We start from the raw sequence: 19,744 nt of genomic DNA on the forward strand, positions 1-19,744 counted from the left end.
AATATATATAAAAAAAAGAACAAAATAAAGTAAAAAAAATAAAAAAATTAACAAACAATTAAAATAAAGTAAAATAAATTAAAAAAATATATAAATCAAAAAAATAAAAGATAAAAAATAACAAAAAAAAAACAAAAAAATTAATTAAAAATTTTAATAAAAAAAAATAAATTAAAAATTTTAATAAAAAAAAATAAATTAAAAATTTTAATAAAAAAAAATAAATTAAAAATTTTAATAAAAAAAAATAAATTAAAAATTTAAAAAATACTTTAAATTAAACTACAAAATTAATGAAAAAAAATTTAGAAACAATTGAAAAATAACAAACAAAAAAAATTTACAAAAAAATTATAATAAATTAGAAAAATAAAAAAAAAACATTAAAGTAAATAAAAAAAAATAAAAAAAAAATAAAAAAAAAATAAAAAAAAAATAAAAAAAAATAAAAAAAAAAAATAAAAAAAAAATAAAAAAAAATAAAAAAAAAATAAAAAAAAAAATAAAAAAAAATAAAAAAAAAATAAAAAAAAAAATAAAAAAAAATAAAAAAAAAAATAAAAAAAAAATAAAAAAAATATATATAAAAATTTATAAATAAAAAATACAAAAACAAGAATTAAAAAAATTTGTATGTAAAGGCATATTAAGTTCGGTCGGGCAAAATTTTACATACCCTGCACCATGAATCTCATTTGTCGAAGAGAGTATTTCAAGTATCTCTTTTTAGGCAAACAAAGGATAAAAGAAAAGAATTGCTATGTTATTGGAATCAGGGACGTAGGCAGGGGTGGGGGGCTTGAGAATGCTCGCCACTATCACAAGTCTGACACCTTTCACCCTAGCTGTACTTTTCCACCACATGTATTTTCTTTGAAGTGATAAACTTTTTTATACGATTATTTAGCCTGCATGGCAAACACATATCATTTGTGCGCATCTATTGGAAGATATATTAATGGGTTCGAACGCTGGACAACGGCATCGGTGCGAATCCCGGTCGGGCTCTGCCGCTTTTTTATTTTCAAGTTTTTTTTTTTGCCTATTAGGGCGAAGATCATTTAAATTCACAATTTTTCGTTCTGCTTCTCTTTCGAGACGAGCCCAATGATCGAAAATTCGAAAATGTGCACACGGAGAAACAGCAAGAGCCCTTGTTGTTGTCTAGCGTTCGAAGCCACTAATACAACTTCCAAAAGATATTCACAAAAACAACCACATTTTGAGAGCTTTAAAAGATTAGGATCGCCCTATCAATAGTGTATGGGTAATCTATGGAAAATTCAGCGCTGACTTTATGACCAAATTTCACCGCCAATGGGACAGTTCCTGCACCCAATAGCGACCACAATTTTCAAAAAAAAAAAAACGTTTTGGCGTGGGTCCCCCCCAAAATGAAATCCTGACAACGTCCCTGATTAGAACTACATCAAGTTATGGTCCGATTCGGACCATAATTAAATTGGAAGTTGGAGACCATAGTGGAAGATGTTATGTAAAATATCAACCAAATCGAATAAGAATTGCGTCCTTTAGGGGCTCAAGCAGTAAAATAGGGTATATAGAGGATCTGCGTCAGGCTATAGACCGAATCAGACAATATTTGACACGTATATTTAAGGTCATGGGAGAAGCCGTTGAACAAAAACAAAAAATAGGCTCAAGAAGTTAAGATCCCAGATCGGTTAGTAAGGCAGCTTTATCAGGTTATGGACCGATTTGAACCATACTTAGTTCGGTTGTTGTAAGTCATAACGAAACACGATATGCAAAATTTCAGCCAAATCGGATAAGAATAGCAGCCTCTGGTGGCTCAAGAAATCGAGACCCCAGATCGGTTTATAGGACAGCTATATCAGACTATAGACCGATTTCAACCATACTAAGAACAGTTGTTGGAAATCATAACGAAACACGTCATGCAATATTTCAGCCAAATCGGGTAAGATTTGCAGCCTCCAGTGGCTCAAAAAGTCAAGACCCTAGATATGGCAGCTATATCAGGTTATGAACCGATATGAATCATTCTTAGCAAAGTTGTTGAAAGTCATAGCAAACCACTTTATGCTAAATTACAGCCAAATCGGATTAGAATTGCGCCCTCTAGTGGCTCAAGATGTCAAGATTCAAGATAGGTTTATAATGTTAAAACTATTTTTTCTCCCTCCCCCTTACCCCAAAAGCACCACCTAAAAATAAAAGTAGACCGATCGGGACTATATCGGACTAAATAAAAGCTTTTCACGAGTAGAGTATTAATTTGATAATAAACATTGAGTCCAGGTACCTAGGGGGCCGCCCCGACCCAAAACTCCCTCAAATGGCCATATTGGACGATAATGACAATATAGGACTCAAATGAAAGGTACTACGGAGTAGATTACGAATATGGGACCGAACGCTTTCGCTTCGAATGAAATTTCATCTCGTGCTTAATGGGTGTTGTACCATTTGTATATAAATTTTGATGCCAAGTTTTTATAAATAATGCTCGATTTAAACATTCGCGTTCTTAAATTTCAAAAATTCCCTTTCAATAAAGAAATACATAATTTCGAACGATTTAACTCGTTCGCGTATGCGGTAATTCTGCCCCTGATCTGGAAGGAGCAATAGGCTATAGAATTTGTCGATATCGCATCACGCAAAAATAAAAGTGAACCGAATGGGACAATATGGGACTCCAATGAAAGATATTAGGGAGTAGATTGCGAATATGGTCTAGAAGGAGCAATAGACTAAAGAATTTGTTGATATCGTAAGAGGCGGACCCTCCCCCTTACCATAAAAGCACCACGCAAAAATAAAAGTGAACCGAATGGGTCAATATGGGACTCAAATGAAAGGTATTAGGGAGAAGATTACGAATATGGTCTGGAGCGAGCGAAAGGCTATAGAATTTGTCGATATCGTAAGGAGGCGGACCCTCCCCTTTACCATAAAAGCACCACGCAAAAATAAAAGTGAACCGATCGGGACAATATGGGACTCAAATGAAAGGTATTAGAGGAGTATATTACGAATATGGTCTGAAGAGAGCAAACGGATAAAGAATTTGTTTATATTGTAAGGGGGCGGACCCTTGTTGATATCTTAAAGAGTCGGACCCTCCCCTTACCCCAAAAGGACCACGCATAAATAAAAGTGAACCGATCGGGATAATATGGGACTCAAATGAATAGTATAAGGAAGTAGATTATGAATATGGTATGGAAGGAGAAAATTTTATAAATTTGTTGATATTGTAATGGGCGGGCCCTCCACCTTACCCCCACCTTACGAAAAATAAAAGTGGACCCATCGGGACAATATCAGACTTAATAGTGTTTGGGAGTAGATAAATAAATTATTCTAGGCAGATATATCTATATCTTCCCTAACAGAAATGTTTTTTTTTTTTTTTTTGTATGTGGCGTCATGCCCCAAATATTTTTTCGAACTCGTGGAGTTAAAAGAGTTCTCGAGAATCTAGACGTAAATAAATTCCCGGGCCCAGATGGCATATCAACACTTGTCTTACGCAAGTGTTCTTCGACGCTCGCTCGTCCATTACGCAACCTTTTCAACCTTGCCTATCGTGCGGAAGTCTTCTCGGCGCGTTGGAAGGTTGCGAACGTTCAGCCAATACCCAAGAAGGGTGAGGCAAAAAACCCTGCGAATTATTGACCAATTGCGATATGATTCGCTCTCTCCAAGGTCATGGAGAGCATGGTTAATCATCATCTTGTGAGGTATTTAGAGTCTAATGGCCTTCTTAGCGATCAACAGTATGGGTTCCGCAGAAATCGCTCTACGGGCGACCTCATGGCACTTCTGTCGGAACGTTGGAGTCGCTCAATCCACTAGTTTGGTGAGAGTATGGTCTGGATATCTCCAAAGCATTTGATCGGGTCTGGCATGGTGCACTACTATCAAAGCTTGTCGCATTTGGTGTCGCTAATGGCTTCGTTCGATTTATTTCGAGCTTTCTCAGAGATCGCACTATTCGAGTCCTTAAAGATGGTTTCTCATCCAATGAGCATAAATTGACCGCCGGTGTACCCCAGGGCTCTGTTCTTTCGCCTTCTCTTTTTCTTACTTTTCATCAACGATCTATTGGGCCAGACATCGAATCCGATCTACTCATTTGCGGATGACTGTAATCCCTGTCATTCGTACTCATTCGACCATTCGTACTCATTCGACCATTCGTACTCATTCGACCATTCGTACTCATTCGACCATTCATACTCATTCGACCATTCGTACTCATTCGACCATTCGTACTCATTCGACCATTCGTACTCATTCGACCATGGATGATATACTCTGCCAGGATTTGCTGGCCATTTCTGAGTGGGGTCGAACGAATCGAGTAGATTTTAATGTTGTCACACAAACGATTCGCTGACCCATTACCATCATCTTTGTCTATCTACGGTGTAGATGTTGAGCAAGCTCTTGATGTTCTGGGCATGAAAATACAAAGTAATGTCCTTTGGGCTAGACATGTATTTGAAGTGTCGAAAGAAGCATTCAAGTGATTAGGCTTCCTTGAATGTTAAAAGAATTACTCCACTCCGTCTGATCTTCTTAACATATACACCACTTTCATACGGCCGAAAATGGAGTACAACTCACATGTATGGGCTGGAGTTTCAAAATCATCTCTGCAGCTACTGGACCCTGTATAGAGGAGATCGATGGCGTTGATTGGGAACAATGTTGTATCCAACTCTATTGCCTCCCTTCATCGTTGTCGCAATGTGGGTCGTTTGGCGCTGTTCTATCGGTACATTCATGGTGTGTGATCGTCTGATTTCCCTTCGTCTTCTTACTCCTGAAGTAAGGATGTATGTCAGGGATACTAGACATTCCAGGAACTCACATCCGTTTGTAATTGCATTATAGAGAGAATTATTATTTCGCTCGAACCGTTCGTATGTGGAATCGACTTCCGGCTAATGTTTATCCCACCCACTTTGACATCCAAAGATTTAAGACATATGTCAATATACGCTACATCCTTTTCCCCCTCCAATTCCTAATTTCCCCTTGCCAATGCAATGCACTGCATTCATAGGGGACATCCCCTGAGTGTTGGCCGACAGAAAAAAAATTTTTTTGTCTACGGCTATCTTGCGGAAAAAGTTTTATAAATGAAGATATTACTCCAAAAATACTATTTGCTTGGTACGATATTATGGACAAAACAACTGATCATGGGCAGAGAAACCACAAAATCAAACTTAAAAAAAGGAGGAAAAAAACTGTATTAACACCTATACATCTGTGAATAATTCCCCTTGCCAGCAAGGGAAAACATCTAAAATTGTAATATTCATTTTCCTCTCCTTGCCGCTTCTCATGCGGCCCTTAAATGCAGACCATCTAGTGAATGATTCATTTATGGCTGCTTATTTTGTTTATGCCTTTGTTTTTCATATTGTAGTTGGCCAAAAATACGTTCGATCTTAACCACAGAGCGCACTAACGTTTTAATGTAGAAAAAAAAACTGAAATTGAAATAATAATAATTATAAGTTTTTCATCATCATAGTTTTTACGCAAACCATTCGCTCAGCACAAAATATAAGGTGTTGAAAATCATAAAGAAATCGAAGCAAATAAAAGCAAAAAAAAAAAACGAAAACAACGAAAAAAAGCCTCATCGTCTAAGAAATCTTTGTATTTCTAACACTTGGGTGTTCAATTAAACAGAGCATAACAACCAAGAAATATCTAAGTGGTTTTTGGAAGCTCTTATATGCTGCTTTGGTCATTACATTCAAAATTGGCAGCAAACGAACGAAGTCAAAAAAAAGAAAAAAACTAAATTGTTCAATAAGCAGGAAAACCACATAGAATGGTACCATGTAATGTTTCAGCATTGATAGAGGAGAAAAAATGTATCGCTAAATTTTTGCACTTGTAGAAAAGTAAAATATTGCTGAGCTGAGCAGGTGTTATAAAAAGGCTTTGATGACAGATGTGTAATAAAAGCTCTTGAAAAGATTTTTATTTTAAAAATGACCCCAAGATATAGCCACCATTTGTAGCCAAGTGCAGCTATACGAAATATTAACTGTATTGTGAATAATCGAAGTTACACCTACTTAAAATATTAAAAATTAAAGATTTAAATTAAGGTTTTTAAATCTAGTAAAAAAATCCATAACTGAAGGAATATTCTCCTTAAAGTAAAAAAAAAATTAATTAAAAATTTAAATTTTTTAAATACAATTAAAAAGCATATCTTAATCTCTCTTTAGCTTCTACAGTCGGTCAATAAATCAATTCATATTGTGTTGATCTCTAATTAGCGTACTTCTGGAAATGTTGACACAAATTAAAGCTTCTAGAAGCTCCAAAAATGAAAATTGTTCCTTTTTGACTCGTGGTTGTTGCTGTTGTAGCCACATGTCTGTATGTGGAGATCCTCGACAAGCTCCATAGATGGCCAAGATGACCATTGGTTATTTAAAGGCGGCCAAAAAGCACGCCTTGTCATATCGAACATCATTCGCACTCAGCTAGCTTCTCACTGAGACTATTCACTTGATACCGCTGATTCTCCGCGACTGTAGTTGCAGCTACTTCGTATGGAGCACCCCACTATCCGCAACCTGTGGAAGAGGCGCCCGGTAGATCGCAGCTAAGCTTCTCGTGACAACGATAAATACTACACAGTGTGGAGCTCAAAGTTTCAGCCTATGTGGCGCTAATAGTTATCCAGCATCAGGGTACCTCGAGGTAATTGTAGAATCTTGGGCGTGTGATTTGAACTTGTGTGTGTGATTGAAATTAAACCACAACATAGTTGCACAATCGCACATACAAATTGGTAGTAGATTTGGAGAAATCGAAAAAACACCCCCTATGGCAATCCCAAAATCGTAAGCATGCGAAAAAGAAAACATTGACTTACGTAAGTGCCGGCGAAAAATAGAATTCGACATATACAAACCGAAAAAGAGTCGATTGTTTGTTCGTCTGGATTATTGTTCGACATCCACAAACAGCGTATAATGTATTTTATTAACCTTTTAATTTAATTGGGTTTTCACCATAAGAACTTGTCTAAATTTTTTTTTTAAATATACAAAAAATAATGCAACACAAAAGTTTGTGTTAATAAAATTTAACTAATTTAAAGAAGCAAAATTAACATATATAAGAAAAAAAGTAAAACAGAATAAAAATAAATAAACAAATAATAAAAAAAAAAAAAATCAAAATAAAGGTAAAAATAGAAAATGAAAAAAATAAAAATGAAAATAAGTAAAAAAAAAATCAAATTTAAATAAAAAAGAATTAAAAGCAAACAAAACTGAAAAAAATAATAAAGAAATTAAAAAATATATAAAAAACAAAAACAAAAAAACACTAATAATAACAAAAAAAAAAAAATAATAAAAATAAAAAAAAATAATAAAAATAAAAAAAAATATAATACTAAAAACAAAATAATTAAAAATATAAAAAATTAAATGTAAAATATAATATTAAAAAAAAAAAATATATATATATATATAAAATAAAAAAAATTATAAAATTAAAAAAAAATATAAAATTAAAAAAAAAATAAAAAATAATAAAATAAAATTAAAAAAAATTAAAAATAAAAAAAATCATCTTCTTTTGTAAAAAATCTTTTAAAAGTCAAGCAGAATAGTTTTTAAAAGAAAAATAAATAAAAAAAAATAAAAAATTAACAAACAAAAAAGTGAAAAATATAAAAACATTAACCTAAAAAAATTAAAAAAACCCAAATAAAAAAACTTAAAAAAAAATAAAAATATTTAAATATAAATTAAAAAAATTATAAAAATATAAAATAATAAAAATAAATATAAACATAATTAATTAAAAACAAACAAAAAAAAAATAAAACTGAAAAAATAAAAATAATAAAGAAATAAAAAATATATTGAAAGAATAAATAAAAATATAAGAATAAAAAATTAAAAAAATATATAAAATTAAAAAAAAAAAGTATAAAATTAAAAAAAAAAAAGAAAATTATAAAATCAAAAAAAAAATTAAATTAAAACTTAAAAAAAATTATCATCTTTTAGTAAAAAAAATCTTTTTAAAGTCAAGCTGAATAGTTTTTAAAAGAAAAATAAATAGCAACACAAAAATAATTGAAATATAAAAAAAAATTTAAAAATAATAAAAATATAAAAATATAAAACAAAAAAATATATAATAAAAACAATATAAAATAATAAATAATTAAGTAAATATAATAATTAAAATTATAAAGTCAAAAATAAAAAAAAAATCATATTTTAGTAAAAAACGTTTTTAAAGTCAAGCTGAATAAAATGAAATGAAAAAAGTTAAAAAAAAAATAAGAGCAAGTAAAAGCGTGCTAAGTTCGGCCGGGCCGAATCTTATATACCCTCCTCAATGGATCGCATTTGTCGAGTTCTTTTTCCGGCATCTCTTCTTAGGCAAAAAAGGATATAAGAAAAGATTTGCTCTGCTATTAGAGCGATATCAAGATATGGTCCAGTTAAATTATTGGTCCAATTAATTTATATGTAGGAGACCTGTGTAAAATGTCAGCCAATTGGAATAAGAATTGCGCCCTTTGGGGGCTCAAGAAGTAAAATAGAGAGATCAATTGATATGGGAGCTGTATCGGGCTATAGACCGATTCAGACCATAATGAACACGTATGTTGATGGTCATGAGAGGATCTGTCGTACAAAATTTCAGGCAAAACGGATAATAATTGCGACTTTAGAGGCTCAAGAAGTCAAGATCCCAGATCGGTTTATATGGCAGCTATATCGGGTTATGAACCGATTTAACCTTATTTTACACAGTTGTTGAAAGTAAGAATAAAATACGTCATGCTAAATTTCAGCCAAATCGGATAGGAATTGCGCCCTCTAGAAGCTCAAGAACTCAAGCCCAAGTACGGTCCAAATCGATCTATAATCGGATAAAGCTCCCATATAAAGCAATCCCTCGATTTGACTTCTTGATCCCCTGGAAGCCACAAATTTGTTCCGATTTGGCTGAAATTTTGCACAAAGTGTTCCGTAATGATTTCCAACATCTGTGTCAAGTATGGTCCAAATCGATCTATAATCTGATATAGCTCCCATATAAACCCATCCCCGGATTTGACTTCTTGAGCTCCTGGAAGCCACAAATTTCGTCCAATTTTGCTTAAATTTTGCACATAGTGTTCTGTTATGAATTCCAACATCTGTGTCAAGTATGGTCCAAATCGGTCTATAATCGGATATAGCTCCCATAGAAACCAATCTCCCGATTTGACTTCTTAAGTCCCTGGGAGCCACAAATTTGGTCCGATTTGGCTGAAATTTTTCACATAGCGTTCCGTTATGATTTCCTACATCTGTGTCAAGTACGGTCTAAATCGGTCTATAACCCGATATAGCTCCCATATAACTTGATCTCCCGATTTGGCTTCTTGAGCCCTTGGCAGCCACAAATTTCGTCCAATTTGGCTAAAATTTTGCACATGGTGTTCTCTTATGACTTCCAACAACTGTTCCAAATACAGTTCATATCGGTCCATAACTTGATATAGCTCCCATATAAACCGGTCTCTCGATTACTCTTGTTCGGTTCCTAGAAGCTTTAATTTTTGCAGATCTGGTATGTAGAATAAAATTTTGGCTAAATTTAGTTTGTATAAATTTTTCGCAGATTCGGCCTGGCCGAAATTAGCTCGCTTTTACTCGTTTTTTTCTCTAAATACAGTTTAACAATTCTATAAATTTCTGACAAAAACTTGTTCTGTGTAGGTTTTTACTTCCCCTTAAAAGAAATTTCATAACCACAATTATTTGCAATACATTGGATTGGAAAAAAGAAAAATAAAAAAAACATTTCAAATATTTAATTAAAATATTTTGCTGCAACATACAAATCAAAATTATTTATTTAACAGAGAAAAATACCAACCAATTTAAAGCCCCCAGGGAACAACAATTATTTACACTCATATCTGTGGCAAAAATATGGTACAATAAAAAAAATATGCTCTGTATTTATTTCATAAACATATATGCAACAATAAAAAAAATCAATACATAAATGCCAAATTAATGCAAACAAATAAAACGTGATGTTTTGGCCAGAAAGCACAATTAAATTCTACCACTGTCACCTTCACACACACACACACGCACGCACACACTGAGACAAGCGCATGAAGTGGATATTGCAAAGGGATTGAAAAAAATGAAACCAAGGGATTTTAATTCTGATTAGCTTTTATAGTCGGTAGCTTATGTCAGGGAATATAATTAAAATTTCCATAATTAACAGCAATTAATTTTTTTAAATCAAAAACTAGAAATTCATGCTAAGCCGAAGGTAAAATTTGCCAAAGGCAAAATCGCCCAAAATTTAAAATGGGCCAGAAGTATTGTTATGCTAAGTCGCCAGGCCCTGATGATGTATCACCGGTTGAATTACAAGCTGTGTCTGATAGACTGGTTCCCTGGCTTAGGGAGATATACTCTGCTTGTATCAGAATGTCATATATACCTGTGGGATGGAGGGACACAAAGGTCATTTTCATTCCTAACACACAAAGGCGAAAGATTTTCGTCCTATTAGCCTGTCATCCTTTATGCGCTGAAGAATCTTGAGAGGTTGATAGAAACATAGCTTAGAGATCTCTAGAGATCGCCTGTCGCGGCATCAGCATGCATATGGTAAAGGCAAATCCACTGAAACAGCCCTTCACGATCTAGTCAGCTACATAGAGGGTTCTCTCGCTGTCAATGAGGGTTCTCTCGCTGTCAATGAGGGCATTTCTTGACATTGAAGGTGCTTTCAATAATGTAAAATCGACGTCAATCATGAAGAAGTTGGAGTTTCTAACCATCAACTCTACCGCAAGAAAGTTTATTAATAACTTGCGTATAAAACCAGTAAGGAAGGGCAAAAATAGGGCGGTGCCGACTGTATAATACCCTACACCTATCCTATAAATACAATGTGGGAGCTATATCCAATTCTGAACCGATTTTGATCGAACTCGGCGAGCAAATATGTTCCAACTTTAATAACTACGCTTGACAAATGACAACATTATTGGAAATTGCCCAAAATCTGACAAACATATATATGGGAGCTATATCTAAATCTGAACCGATTTCAAGCAAACTTCTCAGATAATGTGGTAGTCGTTGAGGAAGGCGTTGTACAAAATTTTGGGAAGATTGATCAATAAATGCGCTTGCAATGGCTCTAGGAGTGAAAATCGGGCTTTATATATATAAGAGAGCTATATCTTAATCTGAACCGATTTCCATGAAATTCGTCAATAATGTCGGTAGTCATAAGAAAATCCTTCCTACCAAATTTCGAGAGAATCGGTTAACAAATTACCTTTTTATTGCATTATTACTGCAAATCGGACGAACATATATATGAGAGCTATATCCAAATCTGAACCGATTTCTACGATATTCACCATTAATATCGAGAGTCATGAGAAAATACTTCCTGCCAAATTGCGAGAGAATCGGTTAACAAATGACCATTTTATTGATGTATTACTGCAAATCGGACGAACATATATATGGGAGCTATATCAAAATCTGAACCGATTTCTATGAAATTCACCAATAATTTCGATAGTCATAAGAAAATCCTTCCTACCAAATTTCGAGAGAAACGGTTAACAAATGACCTTTTTATTGCATTATTACTGAAAATCGGACGAACATATATATGGGAGCTATATCCAAATCTGAACCGATTTCAAACAAACTTGTCATATATTGTGGTAGTCGTCGAGCAAGGCCTTGTACAAAATCTTGGAAAGATTTGTAGAAAAATGGGCTTGCAATGGCTCTAGGAGTGAAAATCGGGCTATATATATATACGAGAGCTATATCTAATCATAAGAAAATTCTTCCCACCAAATTTCAAGAGAATCGGTTAATAAATGACTTTTTTATTGCATTATTTCTGCAAATCGGGCGAACATATATATGGGATCTATATCTAAATCTGAACCGATTTCAAGCAAACTTCTCATATATTGTGGTAGTCGTTGGGGAAGGTGTTGTACAAAATTTTGGGAAGATTAGTCAATAAATGCGCTTGTAATGGCTCTAGGAAAGAAAATCGGGCTATATATATATATGAGAGCTATATCTAAATCTGAACCGATTTCTATGAAATTCACCAACAATGTCGATAGTCATTAGAAAATCCTTCCTAGCAATTTTCGAGAGAATCGGTTAACAAATGACCTTTTTATTGCATTATTACTGCAAATCGGACGAACATATATATGGGAGCTATATCTAAATCTGAACCGATTTCAAGCAAACTTCTCAGATAATGTGGTAGTCTTTGAGGAAGGCGTTGTAAAAAATTTTGGAAAAATAGGTCAAAAAATGCGCTTGCAATGGCTCTAGGAGTGAAAATCGGGATATATATATATGAGAGAGCTATATCTTAATCTGAACCAATTTTATGAAATTCACCAAAAATGTCGATAGTCATAAGAAAATCCTTCCTACCAAATTTCGAGAGAATCGGTTAACAAATGACCTTTTTATTGCATTATTACTGCAAATCGGAGGAATATATATATGAGAGCTATATCCAAATCTGAACCGATTTCAAGTAAACTTCTCATATATTGTGGTAGCCCTTGAGGAAGGCGTTGTACAAAATTTTGGAAAGATTGGTCAATAAATGCGCTTGCAATGGCTCTAGGAGTGAAAATCGGGCTACATATATATATGAGAGCTATATCAAAATCTGAACCGATTTATATGAAATTCACCAGGAATACCGAGAGTCATAAAAAAATCCTTCCTACCAAATTTCGAGAGAATCGGTTAACAAATGACCTTTTTATTGCATTATTACTGCAAATCGGATAAACATATATATGGGAGCTATATCCAAATCTGATCCGATTTTTTCCAATTTCAATAGGCTTCGTCTCTAGGCCGAAAAACATGCCTGCACCAAATTTGAAGACGATCGGATGACAATTGCGATCTGTAGTTTGTACACAAATTAACATGGACAGACAGACGGACGGACGGACAGACAGACGGACATAGCTAAATCGAATGAGACAGAGTTTCTGGATCGATCGGTATACTTATCAATGGGTCTATCTCTCTTCCTTTTGGGTGTTACAAACTAATTCACAAAGTTATAATACCCTGTACCACAGTAGTGGTGTAGGGTATAAAAAGATGCATTGCGGCAGGCTTGCGATCTGTGGATCTAAAAATATGGGTCAGCAGAGGAACACCTGAAGAAGGTGTACTGTCTCCTCTACTTTGGAATATAGCCACTAACAATATATTATTGTCTCTGGAAGCAAAAGGCGTAAAAGTCATCGCGTATGCTGATGACGTGGCAATTGCGGTTAGGGGAAAGTTTCCCAGCAGAGATATAATTCAGGAAGCTCTATGTGCAACAGCAAAGTGGGCTACCGAAAGTGGTCTGTGTATAAATCCGTGCAAGACGGAAGTAATTCTTTTCAGCAGGAGATACAAGTTGCCTACAGTGGAACCTGTCTCCTTGGGTGGAGAAAATGTTCCAGAAAATACCTGGGTGTTTTGCTGGACAGGAAACTAAACTTAAAATCTAACATTTTGGAAATAGCAAGAAAAGCCACTCTTGCCCTATACACCTGCAAGAGAGCCGTTGGCAAAAGTTGGGGATTTAGACCTCGTGTCATGCTTTGGGTATATACTGCAGTTATCAGACCTATAATGCTATATGGTGTAGTGGTCTGGTGGACGGCGCTTCAAAAGTCCAACTACTGCTCAGTCCTATTACTGTCAGACCTATTATGCTATATGGTGTAGTGGTCTGGTGGACGGCTCTTCAAAGATCCACCTACTGCGTAATACTTAACCGGATCCAAAGGATGGCTTGTTTGTGCATCACAACCGCACTGAAGAGGACACCATCTGATGCACAGAATTTAGTGCTACATCTTATTCCTCCGGATATTGTGGCTACCCAAATTCCAGCGGCCACAGCCGTGAGGTTAAGGAAGCTTTCTCATTGGTCATGTAGCGGCTACGGACACTGTGTTATACTTGATACAATATCCGATGTTCCAGACAGTGTGGATTACACCCTACCTTAGCCGCTTTTTGATAAAAATTACTGTACCACTATTCCTAATAGAACCGATTGGAACTACGATATCCCTGGTAACAGAAGTTATATAGACTTCTATACGGATGGTTGCAAACTAAACGACCAGGTGGGCTTTGGGGTGTACTCTAAAGATCTACAACTGGTTATATCGAAGCGGTTAACCTCTACACACTGCTGTGTGTATCAAGCGGAGATTCTTGCAATTAAGGAAGTGGTAGAATGGCCAAGACATGTCATTTCGACGAATAGCATAAATATCTTCTCAGACAGCCGGGCAGCCATTAACTCTCTGGAGAACGTATTTCTGAACACAAAAACCGCCCTCGACTGTCGCAGATCTCTCAACGAGATGGCTGAACAGTTCAAAATTCAACTGTTCTGGGTGCCGGGCCACAGAGATATCCCAGGGAATTCAAAAGCAGACGAGGTTGCGAGACTAGAAACTACCTTACACATCCCAGAGATACTGGAATCTGTGGGTATGCCTCCAGCGACATGTAAGCTAAGTTTTCAGGACCAGGCCCGAAGGGCAACGAATGATAAATGGTCACAAAGAGGGGGCGCTGTGAGCATTGTAAAACTATGTGGCCTAATCTAGACTTGAAGAGGTCTACTGCTTTGATGTCATTGGCTGGAACAGACGTCTCAGTCATTGTGTTCGTCATGATAGGTCACTGTCTAATCGGAAAACATGCTGACAGACTGAAGGTATCACAATGGACGAGAACGTCCAAGTGAGTTTAATGGCAGACTGTTACCTAAACCTAACCTAACCTAATGTTATGCTCAAAACAAAGTCCAAAAAAAAAAAGAAAATGAAGATATTCGAAAGTAAAGACGTCCTAAACTAAAAATGCATCAAAAGGGGCTTTCCGGCAATAAAAACCACCAAAAAAAATAAAATGAAAACTAAAACAAAAAAATAAAATTGAAATTAAAACAACAAGTTATAGTCCGATTCGGACCATAAATGAATGCTGAACCCCTAAAAGGCGCAACCCTTATCCGAATGAAATGAAATATTACACAATGACTTCTACAATGTCATTGTGTATTATTTCATTTCATTCGGATAAGGATTGCGCCTTTTAGGGGCTCAAAAAGCAATATCGAGAGATCGGTTTATATGGGAGCTGTATCAAGCCATTGATCGATTCAGATCATATTAGACACACATGTTGAAGGTCATGAAAGAAGCCGTTGTACTAAATCTCTGCCAAATCGGATGAGAATTGCGCCCTCTAGAGGCTCAAGAAGTCAAGATCCAGGATCGGTTTATATGGCAGCTATATCAGGTTATGTACCGATTTGCGCCTAACTTAGTACAGCTAGTGGAAGTCATAACAAAACACCTCATGCAAAATTTCAGTCAAATTGGATGAGAAGTGCGCCCTCTGGAGACTGAAGAAGTCAAGATCCAAGATCGGTTTATATGGCAGCTATATCAAAACATGGACCGATTTGAACCATACTTAGCGCAGTTGTTGGAAGTGATACCAAAACACCTCATGCAAAATTTCAGTCAAATTGGATGAGCAGTGCGACCTCTGGAGACTGAAGAAGTCAAGATCCCAGATCGGTTTATATGGCAGCTATATCAAAACATAAACCGATTTGAACCATACTTGGCACAGTTGTTGGATATCATAAAAAAACAGGTCGTGCAAAATTTCATTCCAATCGGATAATAATTGCGCCCTCTAGAGGCTCAAGAAGTCAAGACCCAAGATCGGTTTATATGGCAGCTATGTAAGGTTATGGACTGATTTGGATCATACTTGGCACAGTTTTTGGATGTCATAACAAAATTGGTCGTGCAAAATTTCATTCCAATCGGATAAGAGTTGCGCCCTCTAAAGGCTCAAGAAGTCAAGACCCAAGATCGGTTTATATGGCAGCTATATCAAAACATGGACCGATATGGCCCATTTACAATACCAACCTACCTACACTAATAAGAAATATTTGTGCAAAATTTCAAGCGGCTAGCTTTACTCCTTCGAAAGTTAGCGTGCTTTCGACAGACAGATGGATGGACGGACGGACGGACATGGCTAGATCGACTTTATGGGGTCTCAGACGCATATTTTAATGTGTTACAAACAGAATGACGAAATTAGTATACCCCCATCCTATAGTGGAGGGTATAATAAAATAAAAATTAACTCAGAAATAAAAAATTTAATACGAAAACAAAAAAATAATAAATCATCAATTATTACCCGTTTTGATTTCTTCATACTAATCTCTATAAAAATTTATAGCAGAATCAATGGCAGAAGGTGACCAAACTTCGTTTCTGGCGACTTGTTTAAATTAATTTTTTATATAACAAAAATGTTTGCCTACCTTATTAAAGTTTTTTTTAAAGCTTAATGTCTTCTAACGCAAGTAGGTTGTTATTAGTTGCCTATATTAGGGAGTAAAATATCAGTACAGCATTTCCCTGCATTCGTTGCCTACATTAAGGCGCCGCCTTAATCGTTTTCATTGAAAAAATACTAAATGTAATGACTGATGTTAAAGATCTGTGAAACCGCTATTCGTTATTGTTTATAGCCTTCATTTAGGCCAAAACACTTGCCCATTTCCAATAGCCTACAGCCAGACGCCTCACAAACTCTTTGGTTGTTTTTTTTCCCCCCCAACTTGAATTGAAAAGCAATTGGAGGCTAATAAATCCGATTTACCCATTTTTTTTGGTTTTTTTTTCACCCACTTTTTCGCTCTCGTATCAGTTTTGCATAGTTTATCCCATTTGCTGGAAACTGAAAAAGTCTGCTGCTAGGCATTAACTCCTCATGGCAGAGTAGTAGGCTATAAATTGTGCTGTTTTACCCCCAGCAGCAATTGATTGGGGCATTTACAGCAATTGCATATGAACAAATGGGCCAACAAATGCAACTCCATAGTTGAGCATTGCATTCATGGCGCATAGAAAGGCCGCAATGCAACCAACCAAGCGCCACCAACCAGCTTCAATGGCACAGAAAACTGCTCTTCTCCCCTTGCAGGCAGCATTGCAATGACATTATTTCCATAGAGAGCCATAAAAACTAGCGCTTGGCAATAGGAGTTGACTGTATTGTGGTGAGAAGTGCTGGTGATGGTGGGCTCCAGCCACCAGACGGATATGCGGCAGCCAATTTTAAATTTAAATATTCAGGTCAATGGGATTTCAAGTTAAAATAAAACTTTTGATTTTTTTTAACAAAATAATAGGTCAAAAAAGTGGCAATTTAAACTTCAAATTAACATTTTCTATATCTTAAGGATTCATTATTTTTTGAATAAGATTTCTTATAGCTGTTGTAGGCATTTTATAAAATTTTGAATGTTCTAAAGCCTTCTTTTCGTTTTCCGCTAAGCCATAGACATTTTCAATGGGCAAGGCAATCTCCTGTTCATTTGGGGCTAGAACTTGTCTAACATCCTTACGAAACTTCCATATAGCCCTGGTCATTTCATCATGCGCTGCTATGAAGGACTGCAATTGAAAATTTTTCTCCGATGTGTGGCAACGCAAATATTTGTCTTCAATATCACTGAGTTCAGTGACGAGGCGAAAAAGTATAAATTTGGTATAAAGCCTCTTGACTTCCAGTTGGGATAAGCCATGCGAAAAAATTCTCAAAGGACGACACCAGCAAATGAACATCCACCACACCAGCAGTAGTTGAAATAGTAAAAAAGCCAAACTTAACCAGAATTTTAGATTGTTCGGATTATTGTTGAATTTTTGATAGAGATTTATCCAAAAATTTATATTGTGAGAATTTTCCCTCTCATTTATTTGTAGACATTTTGTTAGCATAGCAATGACAAGAGACGAAACCATAATATGGGGATAGTACCATTGGAAAAATCGATGAATTTTTGCAGGAATTTGACGAAGAATTTTCATTTTTAGTTATTTTTCTAGAATTTTTTGTGTCTTCCGATAAGAAATTTTGATAAATACTGAAAATTGGTTTGATAGAAATTTTCAAATTGTATGATGTTTGTGGTAAAATACAGAAGAGACTAACAAGCAAAATTGTTCTAAACAAAATAGAAACATCACCTAAAGGCAAAATGAAAATAAATGTTTTTAATGAGATTTTCTTTAAAAACAGACTTTCAGTGAAATTTTCTCTTTACGCGAAAATTCAGTGAAATTTTTTCTAAAGATAAAATTTCAGTGACATTTTCTCTAAAGACAAAATTTCAGTGAAATTTTTTCTAAAGACAAAATTTCAGTGAAATTTTCTCATTGGGCGAAATTTCAGTGAAATTTTTTCTAAAGACAAAATTTCAGTGAAATTTTTTCTAAAGACAAAATTTCAGTGAAATTTCCTTAAGGCGAAATTTCAGTGAAATTTTTTTAAAGGCGAAATTTCAGTGAAATTTACTCTAAAGACAAAATTTCAGTGAAATTTTTCTAAAGACAAAATTTCAGTAAAATTTTTCTAAAGACAAAATTTCAGTGAAATTTTTCTAAAGACAAAATTTCAGTGAAATTTTGGTAAAGACAAAATTTCAGTGAAATTTTTTCTGAAGGCAAAATTTCAGGGAAATTATTTCTGAAGGCGAAATTTCAGGAAAATTTTTTCTGAAGGCGAAATATCAGGGAAATTTTTTTGAAGGCGAAATTTCAGTAAAATTTTTTCTAAAGACGAAATTTCAATGACAAAATTTTAGTAAAATTTTCTCTAAAGGCAAAATTTTAGTGAAATTTTCTCTAAAGGCAAAATTTTAGTGAAATTTTCTCTAAAGACAAAATTTCAGTGAAATTTTCTCTAAAGACAAAATTTCAGTGAAATTTTCTCTAAAGACAAAATTTCAGTGAAATTTTCTCTAAAGACAAAATTTCAGTGAAATTTTCTCTAAAGACAAAATTTTAGTGAAATTTTCTCTAAAGACAAAATTTTAGTGAAATTTTCTCTAAAGACAAAATTTTAGTGAAATTTTCTCTAAAGACAAAATTTCAGTGAAATTTTCTCTAAAGACAAAATTTCAGTGAAATTTTCTCTAAAGACAAAATTTCAGTGAAATTTTCTCTAAAGACAAAATTTCAGTGAAATTTTCTCTAAAGACAAAATTTCAGTGAAATTTTCTCTAAAGACAAAATTTCAGTGAAATTTTCTCTAAAGACAAAATTTCAGTGAAATTTTCTCTAAAGACAAAATTTCAGTGAAATTTTCTCTAAAGACAAAATTTCAGTGAAATTTTCTCTAAAGACAAAATTTCAGTGAAATTTTCTCTAAAGACAAAATTTCAGTGAAATTTTCTCTAAAGACAAAATTTCAGTGAAATTTTCTCTAAAGACAAAATTTCAGTGAAATTTTCTCTAAAGACAAAATTTCAGTGAAATTTTCTCTAAAGACAAAATTTCAGTGAAATTTTCTCTAAAGACAAAATTTCAATGAAATTTTCTCTAAAGACAAAATTTCAGCGAAATTTTCTCTAAAGACAAAATTTCAGCGAAATTTTCTCTAAAGACAAAATTTCAGCGAAATTTTCTCTAAAGACAAAATTTCAGCGAAATTTTCTCTAAAGACAAAATTTCAGTGAAATTTTTACTTAAGACAAAACTTCAGTAAAAAATTTTCTAAAGACAAAATTTCAGTGAAATTTT

At 34.3% G+C, this 19,744-nt stretch overlaps 2 protein-coding genes across 4 annotated transcripts in view; both read right to left on the reverse strand.

Moving 5' to 3' along the window:
- LOC106081092 (maternal protein pumilio) overlaps positions 1-19,744 on the reverse strand; it is an 809,199-nt gene that overhangs the window by 644,735 nt on the left and 144,720 nt on the right. The gene's annotated exons all lie outside the window — the stretch shown is intronic.
- On the reverse strand, positions 17,379-18,093 carry LOC106081093 (uncharacterized). Its single transcript, XM_013242821.2, has one exon. It carries the CDS (start codon positions 18,029-18,031, stop codon positions 17,396-17,398), a length of 636 nt encoding a protein of 211 aa, XP_013098275.1. The 5' UTR covers positions 18,032-18,093; the 3' UTR covers positions 17,379-17,395.

Source organism: Stomoxys calcitrans, chromosome 2, assembly GCF_963082655.1.
Source record: "Stomoxys calcitrans chromosome 2, idStoCalc2.1, whole genome shotgun sequence".
Lineage (NCBI taxonomy): Eukaryota > Metazoa > Arthropoda > Insecta > Diptera > Muscidae > Stomoxys > Stomoxys calcitrans.

Bases quoted from the DNA above. Each gene is read 5' to 3' on its own strand.
- LOC106081093 (XM_013242821.2), bottom strand. From the start codon at position 18,031: ATGAAAATTCTTCGTCAAATTCCTGCAAAAATTCATCGATTTTTCCAA.